The sequence below is a fragment of the Chiloscyllium punctatum genome, chromosome 8 (genome assembly GCF_047496795.1).
Source record: "Chiloscyllium punctatum isolate Juve2018m chromosome 8, sChiPun1.3, whole genome shotgun sequence".
NCBI classification, from domain to species: Eukaryota; Metazoa; Chordata; class Chondrichthyes; order Orectolobiformes; family Hemiscylliidae; genus Chiloscyllium; species Chiloscyllium punctatum.
Window position 1 is genome coordinate 104,887,543 of NC_092746.1, and position 13,603 is coordinate 104,901,145.

At 39.2% G+C, this 13,603-nt stretch overlaps 1 protein-coding gene across 2 annotated transcripts in view; it reads left to right on the forward strand.

Moving 5' to 3' along the window:
* ncapg2 (non-SMC condensin II complex, subunit G2) overlaps window positions 1–13,603 on the forward strand; it is a 99,974-nt gene that overhangs the window by 18,924 nt on the left and 67,447 nt on the right. For both annotated transcript variants that reach the window (XM_072576201.1, XM_072576202.1), the window contains exons 7-10: window positions 6,813–6,907; window positions 8,501–8,570; window positions 10,443–10,529; window positions 11,061–11,153. In XM_072576201.1, coding sequence (XP_072432302.1) covers window positions 6,813–6,907; window positions 8,501–8,570; window positions 10,443–10,529; window positions 11,061–11,153 — 345 coding nt within the window. The remainder of the gene's footprint in view (window positions 1–6,812; window positions 6,908–8,500; window positions 8,571–10,442; window positions 10,530–11,060; window positions 11,154–13,603) is intronic.

Here is a 13,603-nt window from a genome sequence, read left to right on the forward strand (position 1 = left end):
AGAAATTTACATCTCAATCAGTGTTCTAAATTGACTGAACATTCTATGTATAGAAAATGCTGGTTCTATTTACACGGTCAAACAGTAACTTAGGAGACGAACATTTTCAGCATTTTTTTGTTTTGTACTTTACATTTCTATAATCTGCTTTATGTTCCACTTAAACTCTAGTGTTATATTTTCACAAAAAGTATTTTAGTCAATCGGTTGGGACATGTTTTGACACACCTTAGTGGAATGTGAGACTTGAACATGCCCCTTCTTTCCCTGAACAAGGGACACTGCCACAAAACCCAATGGATGTTATGTGAGTATAGTTGGTTGTTCTTTATTTATATTCTGTATTTGTGCATTGGCATGCAGACTGTGGAACATAGAATAGCACAGCACAGGAACAGGCCCTTTGGTCTACCAGGTCTGTACTGACCAGGGTGCCATTCTCAACTAATTCCATCAGCCTGCACCTATCCTTCTATTCTCTGCCTGTTTGTGTGAGTGTCTAAAAAGACTCCACCTCTTCATCCTTTCCATGCTTCTGATTAATTTTATATACTTCCATCAGGTTGCCCATCAGCCTTTGACACTTGAACAAAACAGTCCAAGTTTGTCAAACCTCTCCTTATAGCTAATGCACTCCAATACAGGCAATATCCTTGTAAACCTCTTCTCCACTCTCCAACTCTCTCCTAAGCCTCCAGAGTGGCAGCCATACCCCAACTAATTAAAGAAATGAACATGCATATGTTCCATAGTATTTTGTCTCTACCAGGAGTGCTACTGATAGGTATTTGTTATTGATCAGTCTCAGTTTATGATTGGACAGTAGCAATGTGTATGTTGTGCATTCTAATCATAAATTCTGCCACATTTTAACTTTATGGTTTAGTCATCTGAGACCCATTACACTGATCATCTAATTTTCATCCTGCAATAAAAGCTGTTTTAATTCTTAAAGGTTCTGCATAGAATTTATTCTTCTGCAAAATTGTGTATGGGTTCGAAGTAAATCAGGGAAACAAACTATTTTAAATTGTGAGTCATACACAATAGCAACGAGTATTGGTCTTTGCTCAAAGGTAGATATCTTGCCTTTGTTAATGTCTCAAAGGATGACATGTCATTGACTTCGCATTTTAAGACACTTGTATTTGGATGCAATTGTTATTGTCTGCAACAATAAAAGTAAAATATTGTGGGTGCTGAAGATCTGAAATAAAAACAGAAAATGTTGAAGAAATTCAATGGGTCTTGTTTCATCTGTGGAGTGAGAAAGAGAGTTAATGTTTCAAATCCAATGACTGTTCTTCAGAATTGAAGAGACTGGAAAATGATGGCTTTTATGTTATTGACAAAGGGGGAGAAAGTGGAAAAGATAGTGAAGGTACCCAGAACAACAGACAAAAAGGAATATTAATAGTAGCAAAAGAGGTTCAGGGGCATGATGGGTGTGAATAGTATAATATGGGTCAAAACTCTCCTGAGAGCAAACACGTGCCATCAAGATATTGGAAGGGGAAAAGGGGGTGAAAACTAAATGGTGGACAATGTTCATGCTCTGAAGGTGTTGAAGGCCAAAAATATAAAGGAGGATAATAAAAGCTTTTTTAGGTATGTGAAAGGGAAAAAATGGTTAAGACTAAAATTGGGCCCTTGAAGACAGAAACAGGGGAATATTTTACAGGGAACAAAGAAATGGCAGAAGAATTGAATTGTTACTTCAGATCTGTGTTCACTGGGGAAGACACAAGCAATCTCCCTGAGGTAACAGTGGCTGAAGGACCTGAACTGAAGGGAATTTATATTTGCCAGGAATTGGTGTTGGAGAGACTGTTAGGTCTGAAGGCTGATAAATCCCAGGGTACTGAAGGAGGTGGCTCTAGAAATCGTGGATGCGTTGGTGATTATTTTCCAGAGTTCGATAGATTCAGGATCAGTTCCTGCGGATTGGAGGGTGGCTAATGTTGTACCACTTTTTAAGAAAGGAGCGAGAGAGAAAGCAGGAAATTATAGACCAGTTAGTCTGACCTCCGTGGTGGGAAAGATGCTGGAGTCTATTATAAAGGATGAAATTACGACACATCTGGATAGCAGTAACAGGATAGGTCAGACTCTTCATGGATTTATGAAGGGGAAATCATGCTTGAATTTTTTGAGGATGTAACTCTGAAGATGGACAAGGGAGATCCAGTGGATATAGTGTACCTGGACTTTCAGAAAGCCTTTGATAAAGTCCCACATAGGAGGTTAGTGAGCAAAATTAGGGCACATGGTATTGGGGGCAAAGTACTGACTTGGATTGAAAATTGATTGGCCGACAGGAAACAGTAGTGATAAACTGCTCCCTTTTGGAATGGCAGGCGGTGACCAGTGGGGTACCGCAGGGATTAGTGTTGGGGCTGCAGCTTTTTACAATATATATTAATGATATAGAAGATGGTATTAATAGTAACATTAGCAAATTTGCTGATGATACAAAGCTGGGTGGCGGGGTGAAATGTGAGGAGGATGTCAGGAGATTACAGGGTGACTTGGACAGGTTAGGTGAGTGGACAGATGCTTGGCAGATGCAGTTTAATATGGATAAATGTATGGTTATCCATTTTGGTGGCAAGAACAGGAAGGCAGATTACTACCTAAATGGAGTCAAGTTAGGTAAAGGGGCAGAACAAAGGGTGTTCTTGTACACCAGTCAATGAAGGTAAGCATGCAAGTACAGCAGGTAGTAAAGAAAGCTAATAGCATGCTGGCCTTCATAACAAGAGTATAGGAGCAAAGAGGTTCTTCTGCAGCTGTACAGGGCCGTGGCGAGACCGCACCTGGAATATTGTGTGCAGTTCTGGTATCCAAATTTGAGGAAAGACATTCTGGCTATTGAGGGAGTGCAGTGTAGGTTCATGAGGTCAATTCCTGGAATGGCGGGACTATCTTATGTTGAAAGATTGGAGTGACTGGGCTTGTATACCCTTGAGTATAGAAGACTGAGAGGGGATCTCATTGAGACGTATAAGATTATTAAAGGATTGGACACTCTGGAGGCAGGAAACATGTTTCCACTGATGGGTGAGTGCCGAACCAAAGGACACTGCTTAAAAATAGGGGGTAGGCCATTTAGGACAGAGATAAGGAGAAACTTCTTCACCCAGAGTGGTGGGTGTGTGGAATGCTCTGCCTCAGAAGGCAGTGGAGGCCCAGTCTCTGGATTCGTTTAAGAAAGAGTTGGATAGAGCTCTCAAGGAAAGTGGAATCAAGGGTTATCGGAGATAAGGCAGGAACAGATACTGATTGAGGATGATCAGCCATGATCATAATGAATGGTGGTGCAGGCTCGAAGGGCAGAATGGCCTTCTCCTACACCTATTGTCTATTGAACTCCGTGTTCAGTCCTGAAGGTTGTAAATTGTCTCAGCAGAAAGTGAGCTACTATTCCTTCAGCTTGTGTTCAGCTTTGCTATAATATTGCAGCAAGTCTGGGATGGAAATGTTATCATGAGATCACGATGGTATATTGAAATGGCAAGCAACTGGAAGGCTGGCATTATTCTTACTGGTTGATAGACCAGAGGTGTTCCACAAAGCAGTCAGTCAGTCAGTCTTTGTTCTTTCCAATGTAGACGAAACTGCATTGTAAATAGCAAAATCAGTATGGATTGAAAGAAGTACAAGCAAATTGTTGCCTTACCTCAAAGTTGTTTTGGGCATTTTGGAGAGTGAAGGTGGAAGAGATAAAAGGGCAAACTTTACTCCTTCTGTGATTGTATGGGAAGGTGATATGTGTGGGGTTTAGGGCAGGAGGGCTATTTGCAGTGCATGAAGATCAGGGTGTCATGGATGGACCTCCTTTTGAAATTCTGACTGAGAGGGATGATGTGTTTGGTACACATTATAGTATTATAAGTCAGGAAGACAAACTTCAACTTTATACCTCTTTCTAGATGAGATCTGTGACCAGTTGAATTGCTGAGGAACATTCAAGATGAATTGTGGCACAAGTAAAACCATATTTGTTTGGAACTGACCTGACTGATCCTTTGTCCCGATCATTGTCAGGATGTCATACTTGAAGATGATGAGAATGTGGTTCATAGAGATTGGGGCATGCACTAGGAACCAGAAGGAAAAGTTGCAATTTTAAAACAAAACAAATTTGGCATCTGAGCACCATGTTCCCCCTCAATTTAGTGTAAGAACCTGGTTGTCAAATACAAGCCATTCGTTGTGTTGCAGTACATGATGCATGTCTGATCTGTTACTCAGTTGAGTTGTGGCAATTATCTGTACCATCCTTTGGTCCATGTAGGAATTGAAAGTAACTTTAGTTTACAAGGTCATGATTAACAAACCTTTAGCTAAGAGATTTCCGATACTGTCCTCATTCTAACGGCTACCTCTGTGTGGCTATATCAAGCTGTACACGAATACTTGGCATGCGACCATAAGGGTAATTTCTATGCTGAGGTGCTGTCTGTTTTTGATGTAATGAAGGGTGGGTCTGACCACATTTTTGTAAAACACCTCAAGCTTTTGTACTATGGAATCCTACCTAAAACATACGGACAATATTTGCAGGAGGGCATGTTTGACTGCCAGTCCATCAAAGAGTGTTCTACACATGACACCCTTTAGGTCCTTCAGGAAAAGTAGATGGAAGATTCCTTTGGATAGTTCCCTAAGCAAAATCATTTCATAGATTGCATAGTCATAAGAACTTTCAAGCTAGCGTCAAGGAATACTTGGCTGACGGTAAGGAAGGCCCATCCTGTCAATCCTTTCTTCATGCTTGGAATCTCACCCCATATTTGTGTGTTTATCTTGAAGTTGGGAAAGAGACTGTATCCATAGGTGGACAACAAAATTTGGAGAGCGGTGCAGTGGTTTTTGAAGGGATTCAGCCGTAGCAGCTCCATTGACACTGTTCTGCATGTGCTGTTCTAAGAACACACGAGGTAAGGGTCAGCAGTGTCTGGAGGACCATTCAACAGTGAAAAGCACTCATTGATTTTCGTGAACTTTACTGGTTGTCCACTGTAACATTTTGTTCTTGACCCAGTTTTGCAAAGTGGCACATTCCAAAGTGTAGGCTCAGTGCTGAGAAATGTAGTAATGCTTTGGGCAGTCGCCACAAGGGTGCATTGGGGAAGTTGCTGCCCTCTGCCTCTCAGCCATAGTACACTGAGAGCTGGAAAACTGGAGAACCCCCTTTCTAAATGTTTGACATTGTTGATATTCACAGTATACATTCAATGTTGAAATTATAATAAGTTACCTCAGACTGAAACATATCGTATGGAGAGAAATTGAATTTTATCACTTTCTGTAATATTCAATGTTTTTGTCGTGTGCCTTTACAAAGAATGCCTTTGAAAGCAAGCTTTGCTGTAATTATGAGACCATAAGATATAAGAGCAGAATTAAGTCATTCAGACCAAGCAGTCCACTCCACCATTTGATCATGCCTGATATGTTTCTAAACCCCATTTTCGTGCCATCTTCCCGTATGCCTTGATAACTTTACCAATCAAGAGCCTATCTATCTTGTCAAAGGCCTTCCGGAAATATAAATAGATCATGCCCAATAGCTCTCCTTTGTCTAAATGCTCATTACCATCTCAAAAGTTCTAACAGGTTTATCAGATGTGACCTTCCCTTGAAGCCATACTGACTCAGTATTTCAAAGTAACTTGTGTTTAAGCTTAAATACAAATGAATGATGCTTTAAGATCCAGCTAGCTAAGCTAGATGATTGCAATTATATAAAAAGAACATACAGTTTGGAAACTGTATGCTTATGGCAGTTTTGCCTTCACAATAACTTTCAGGATGAGATCACTTTTCTTTGACACAAAGACAAAAGAAAGTATTCAATCATGGGGAGGCGATTGCTGGACTGTTAATCTAAGAGACCCAGGTAATGTTCTGGGGCCTCTGGTTTATATCTAACCACGGCAGATTTCAATTCAATAAAAAAGTGTAATTAAGAGCCTAATGCTGACCATTAATCCATTGATGGGGGAAAATCCCACTTGGTTCACTAATGTCCTTTCGGGTGTGAAACTGCCATCCTTACAGGGTCTGACCAACATGTGACTCCAGACCACAGGAATGTGATTGACTCTTAACTGCTCTTGGGGGAAATAGGGATGGACAGTGGTGCCCATATCTAATGAATAAAATCCAAATCACACCTTTTTTCACTTCTGAGACACTGGTTCAAGTTCTAATTTAGGCCTTGAGCACAACCCATCTTCTGTGCACTAGTGTTTAAGATGCCATTTTTCAAACGTGATATTCAGCTGTGCTCCCACAGGCAGCAATTTATTTTTAAAAGAAGGTAGAAAAGCAGAGAAATCAGCATCTCTGGAGAGAAACAGTTCATGTTTCTGGTTGATTAATCTTTTATTAGAACTGAATCTCATCAGTAGCAAATTGACTGCCACATTTCCTTCAGCAGAAGTGACGAATAATAATAAGCCATAAACTCTGTCCTCCATTGCGATGTTTCTTGCCCTACTCTTCCAACTCCAACCACAAGCCCCCTTCTGAAGCAAACAAGCCATGATGTCTCTTCAGCTCCAAAGAAGAGTACTTGGGCTCAATGTTTACACTGGACCTCTTTTTTTCACAGGTGTTACCGGATTTGTTGAGTTTTTCCAGTGCTTTGCTTTTAATTTCAGATCTTCACCGACATTGTTTTGTTCTTATTCTAAAGTACTTTTGTTTTAAGGCACATTGGGGTGATCTGGTTGTGTATAAAGCTTTGTATAAATGCAAATTTTTTTTGTTGTGAATTTATACTGCTCCTTTCTTCTTTTCAGGGAAGGCGATTTTTAAGTTTTTTGTTTAGCTGGGATGTGGAATTCATCAAGATGATCCATGACACCATTAAGAACCAGCTACATGTCTTTCCTAAGTATGAACAAAGTAATTAGGGCATGGGGTTTAGGCAAGAAAAGCATGCACTGAGTTAATTTAAATGTAGGAATGTGAGTGAAACTTTTGATTTATGTAGTGATCTTCTGTTTAGGGAGTTCAGAATATCCAGCCAAATCATTTGGTCAATTATTAGATTACTTTTTAAGTGCTTGCAAATAAAGTTTAAGGACTAGGTAATTAGTTTAAAAAGTGTCATAGTCACAGAAGTGTTATGACACAAAGGTGGTTGTTTGCCCATCAAGCCGACATGTGCTGGTTAAAGAAACATCATTACCAGTTTTTAAAATACCCTTGCACCTTTATTTCCAGCCATATAATCATCCACTGCACTCTTGAATACTTCAATTGAACCTCCCTCTACCACACTACTAGATATTGCATTCTATACCCTAACTCTCAATGAAAAGGTTTTCCTAACTTCAACCTTGCTTTTTTTGTGGATCACTTTAAATCTGTGCCCTTTTTTTTAATGAATTAAAATTCGAATCCCTATTGTGTGAAAGCAGGCTCTTCAGCCAACAAGTTCACGCCAACCCTCCGAAAAGCATCCCACCCAGACCCATTTCCCTACATTTACCCCTGAATCAAGCACCTAATCCATACATCCCTGAACACTGGGCAATGCAACTTAGCTTGGCCAGTTCACCCAACCTGCTTATCTTTGGATTGTGAGAGGAAACTGGAGTAGCCGGAGGAAACCCACGCAGACAGACGCCGAAGGCTGGAATCGAACCCGGGTCCCTGGCGCTGTGATGGGGCAGTGCTAACCACTGACCCATTGTGCTGCCCTCTTCTTCTTGTTTCTTTTATGAGCGGGAGCAATTTTTCTCAATCTCTCCAGCTTCTCATCATTTTGAAAACTTCTCTCAGGTTTCAGCTTAGTTTTGTCCTCTCCAAGCATTACAGTCTCAGTTAAGAGTCAGAAACAGGTAACACAGAACTAGCCCTCTCATCTTATTTGTCCGGGCCTATCTACTCTAATCAGACTTTCCAGTGTTTGGCCCATGGGCATGAACATTAGAATTTCTTTGATCCCCAAAACTGAAGTTCCTCATTCTTGGAAACACTACTGCACGTCTTATATTACGTCTTTCTTATGTAATGCTGGAACCAAAGATAGTATTCTAGCTTAGAGTTCATACGCTATTTTTTGCTAACTGACTGGATTATTTTTATTTTGTTTGTGATGTTATGCTCTCTTTATGCTGAACTTGCCATTTCATAATGGCTTTATTGCTCAGGTTTGACAACTATGTGCACCCTCACCTCTGGTAATCAATCTGCACAAATGATAGAGATGCAGCTATAATCACTTTTTTTTTTACATGGATATGCCTAACTTTAGCTTTGTGCTTAGCTCTGTTTTTCCCTATATTCCAATTCTGAGCCTTGTCCGACTGCAATTAATTCCAGGGATGGCTTGTGAATTTCAGGATTGTCCTGTTGTCTGATAGGAGTTTTAAAGCACTGAATCAATGCTTAAGTATCAGGACTTTGCAGACTTTGCTTTTCTTATTCTGTTATGATTAACTCTTAATGATGAAGCTTGTGATTAAATTTTTGCCTGTAGGTCCATCATGACCTATGTAGCTGAGATATATTTTAGAGCTTGGAAAAAGGCATCTGGAATGTTTCTGAAGGTGAGTACTTTTAATTCTAAGAGATTAAGATTAGGGGGGGATCTGTGGATATTCTAGGGCATATTGATATTAAGAAGGAAAACATTAAAATAGATAAAGCCCCTAGGTCTGATGGAATCTTTCCCAGAATACTGAAGCAGGCAAGGGAGGAGATTGCTAGGGTCTTGATGGCAAAATTTGTATCCTCTTTAGCCACAGGAGAGATCCCGGAAGACTAGAGAATGGCCAATGTCTTTTTTTTATTTAAGAAAGGCAACAGGGATAATCCAGGAAATTATAGGCCGATGACCCTTGCATCAGTAATTGGGGCATTATTGGTGAAGATTCTTAGGAACAGGGTTTACTTGCATTTGGAAAATAATGGACTTATTAGGGATAGTCATCTTGGCTTTGTGAGGGGGACATTCTGTTTTTCTAATTTAATTGAGATTTTTTTAGGAAGCGATGAAGATGATTGAGGGTAGGATAATGGATGTTGTTTACTTGGACTTAGTAAACCATTTGACAAGTTCCCTCCTGGTAGGCTGCTCCAAAAGATTAAGTAACATGAGATCCTGGATGAGTTTGTAAAGTGGCTTGGTCATAGAAGATCATTTCAGAGGGGTGTTTTTCTGATTGGAAGTGTTTGATCAGTGGTGTTCTGCAAGAATCTGTGTTGGTGTCTCTTTTTTTTGTAATATGTAAATGTTTCGGGCAGAATAGAGGGAATCAGTCGGAATTTCTCAAGTTTGGGATCAACAGGTTTGTGCAAAGGTTTCATGAAGTTTGATGAGGACTTGATCTAACTGAATGGCAAAACAGACTCAATAAGGAGAATGACCTAATTGTGTTTCTACATTTCAAGAGATAAGGTTATAAGCAGTTTATCATTGTGAGACTCAAGGGTAATGGTGTTGACAGAAATGTTTAGTTGAGGCTACAAACAGATCAGCGATTATATTCTCAAATCACAGAGCTAGCTTGAGGTGGATATCCTACTTCTGCTCTTATTTCAGCTTTCACAATGCAAATAAACAGAATACACAGAAAACCTTGAAGGAACAGTTGCATTACTTTTAATAGTTTCTTCTACTATACTCCCAATTAAAAAAAACCTACTCAAACAGAAAATAGGGTTAATCTGTTGAAATCAAAGATGTTGAACCATTAAAAAAGCGAGTTTTAAATAGTGGGGAGAGTAACATACCATGTTCCTGTTTCAATTTTTTTTATTTTTATGTTGCTATTAATATTTGCAATCAAACAAACACGTCACAACAATTTTTATTAACTAATATTCATGCACTTTAGCATACCGCATTCACTTAGATTGTCATAAAATCTCTACAATGTGGAAGCAGGCCATTTGGCCCAACAAGTCCACATTGATTCTCCAAAGAGCATCCAACCCAGATTCACCCCCCTGCCCTACCCCTGTATCTCTACATTTCCCATGGCTAATCCATCCAACGTACACATTCCTGGACACTATGCGCAATTTGTCAGGGCCAATCCGCCTAACCTACACGTTTTTGGACTGAGAGGTTACTGGAGCACCTGGAGGAAACCCACACAGACACTGGGCGAATGTGTGGAGTTTGCACAGACAGTAGCCCAAAAGTGAAATTGAATTGAGTACCTGGCACAATGAGACAGCAGTTAACCACCAAATAATCAATCGTTGTTGCAGATTGTTTGTTTATTAAAATGTGATGAGCTTTATCAATAATTTATTTTAAACTAAAACTGAATTTTAGATTCATTGCTATGCGGGAAATATCTATGGAAAATTTTAACGTTCACGTATCATTAGTCCATTTTACATCATCACAAAATAACTGCAAAATTAGGTGATTGCGTGTATAACCCTGAAATATTTTCCCTTTCCTCTAGACTATTGAATATAATTGTATCCAGGATTTTATGCATCATGGAGTTCACCTTCCAAGGAATTCCCCAGTCCATTCAAAAGTGCGAGAGGTATGTGTAATTTTAAGTAATGTTAAGTTAATGAAAAAGATTTTTTTGATGGTTGTCCACCACATTATGATAGATTTTTCTATTGATGCAGTTACAAATTGCAATTATAATATTCATGAAACTGGTACACTAGAGATAAATGTTCCTCATTTGTTTTACTTTTTACTTGCTGCAGGTCCTTTGATGTAAGTGATGAATTAAGGGTGGTTTTAACATTTTATCCATGGCCTCCATGGTGCAAACACTTGACCTATAGAGTATTGTAAACAATGCAGAAAGTACTGCAGTGCATGTCATTTCTCATTCGATAAATTTAGTTGTCTGTGTTGGTAGCTGTGAATTTTTCCTTGTATTATCTTCTATAGTTTCTTTTGACTGTTGGCAAAAGATTGAGTTCAGAAACTTTCTTGAAGAGACTTTGTTTTTGTGGATTGGCCTGGTTGTAGACTTGTCTTTAGCTGTCAGCATGAATCAAGATTTTTGAGAAGCCTAAATTGTAGCTCTTAACAATTTTTGAAATTATCTTTGCAGTTGTTAAGTTACTTCCATCAACAAAAACTGCGACAGGGGGTTGATGAAATGTTGCATCGTTTGTACCAGCCTATTCTATGGAGAGGACTGAAGGTACTACTGTAACTTTTTTTTAGGATAAATTATTGACACATTACTCTTATTCCTTCATTCATTCTAAAGAAGGAACTTTGAGGACATTTTTAAAGAATGTTTTAACAAATGAAGACTCTTTTCGATATTTAATGATTTTATAAAATTGTTGGAGTGAATTTAAACAAAGAAAACATTGCAAATATTCAGTGTTGTCCATTATTATATAATCTAAATGAGAGTGAACACCCAAGCCTAATTCTGAAATCTGCTCCAAAGTTGTGGGTGGGTAAGAATATTCTGACATTTTAGGGATCAGTAATATTTTAACTTCATTTTATTCATTTGTGGCATGAGGGCATCATTGGCTAGGCCAGCATTTATTGCCTTTATTGCCCTAATTGCCCAAAGGATAAGTAAGAGTCACCAACATTGCTATAAAGCTGAAGTCACATCTGTGCCAGACCAGGTAAGGATGACACTTTCCTTCCCTAAAGGACAGTATACAATATAGGGCTGTCAATATACAGTACACTATTAATAGATTTGAGATCAGACCATTCCCTTGCTCATAATTAATGCGTTCTCTTTTCATAAAAATGATTCAGCCTCATAATGGAAATAATGGTCCAGATCTAGCTGTAGTTATTGCAGCAAAACTGTCACAGTTTGGCAGCATTGCACTTCTGAAACTGATATCATGTGCAGTTAAACCATAAAATCTGATCCTTCTGGTAGTGAATCCACACTTTCACATAAACTAATGTTCTGGAGTTCATAGAGTCATACAGCATGGAAGCAGACTCTTTGGTCCAACTTGGTCTATTCTGACCAGATTTTCTAAACTGAACTAGTCTTGTTTGTCTACATTTGGCTCTTATCCCTCTCAGCTTTTCCTATTCATGTACCTGTTCAAATATATTTTAAGAGTTGTAACTGTACATGCCTCTATTACTTCCTCTGGCAGTTAATTCCATTTATGCACCTTCCTTTCTGTGAGCAAGTTGCCCCTCAGGTCCCTTTTAAATCTTTCCCCTCTTACCTTAAACCTGTGCACTCTAGTTTTGAACTCCCCTTACCTAGGGGAAAGATCTTTGAGGTTCACCATATCCAAGTCTCTCATGATTTTATAACCCTCTATAAGGTCACCCTTCAACCTCCTACCATCCAGGGAAAATAATCCCAGCCTATCCAAGGTCTCCTTATAACTTCACTTGTAACGTCACTTTCAAGAAACTATGTATCTGAACCCTGTTTGACAACAATCTTCAGGACCCTACCATTAACTGTATAAGTCCTGCCCTGGTTTGCTTACCAAAATGCAACACCTCTTATTTATCTGAATTAAAATCCATCTGCCATTCCTCGGTCCATTGGCCTGGTTGATTAAATCCCATTGTGGACAATGAAGCTGATTATCTCACTACCAATTTTGGTGTCATTTGCAAACTCACTAACCATGCTTCCTATATTCTTATCCAAATTGCTTTATGTTAATGTCAAAAAACAATGGACCCAGCACCAATCCTTGTGACACATTGCCAGAGGAAGTGATAGAGGCAAGTACAGTTACAGCTTTTAAAATATATTTGACCAGTACTTGAATAGGAAAGGCTTCGAGGGATGTAAGCCAAATGTAGACTGGTCACAGGCCCCCAGTCTGAGCAGTAGCCCTCCACCACCACTACCTGTCTGCTACAGTCAAGCCAATTTTGTATCCACTTGGCTAACTCTGCTGGATCCCATTGATCTAACTTTACCAAACAGCTCTTAATTTTCCCCAAGGGAACTTACAGTATTTTGAATATTTAATGGCACGCTAAGTTAATTGTTAGCACTGAAAACTCCCTCATTGTAGAAAACTAATTTTATATGTGTGATACAACAAATTTCTCCAATATTTTAAAAGCACTTCACACTTTCTAATTTTTTCCAATGTTTATCATTCAATTGCTATCATAATTTTATATGTATGCAGCATTTGTTTTACTTCCTGTAAAATGAATTAAAAGTGAAGAGACAGCAATATAATCAATGCCCCTTAACATTCAATGGTATTAGCATCACTGAATACCCAATTATGGATATCCTGGGGGATACCATTAACCAGAATTTCAACTGGCCGACCACATAAACGCAGCGGCTATGAGAGCAAGTCAGAGGCTAGGAATAGCGAGGTGAGTAACTCCCCTCCCCTAAAGCTTATTCATCATCTACAAGGCAGAAATCAGGAGTGTGGTGGAATACTTTCCACTTGCCTGGATGAGCGCAGCTCCAAAAACGCTCAAGAAGTTTGACACCATCCAGGTTTAAAATAACCCACTTGATTAGCACTGCATCCACAAATATGGCTTGATGATTTACTGCAGTGTGTTTTGTTGATGTGTCATCGCTGCACTTGTGTGTTGGCATGGAATCCATCACCAATATATTGGGCTCCTTTTGTACTTTGGGTTTGATTTCTCGTTGGC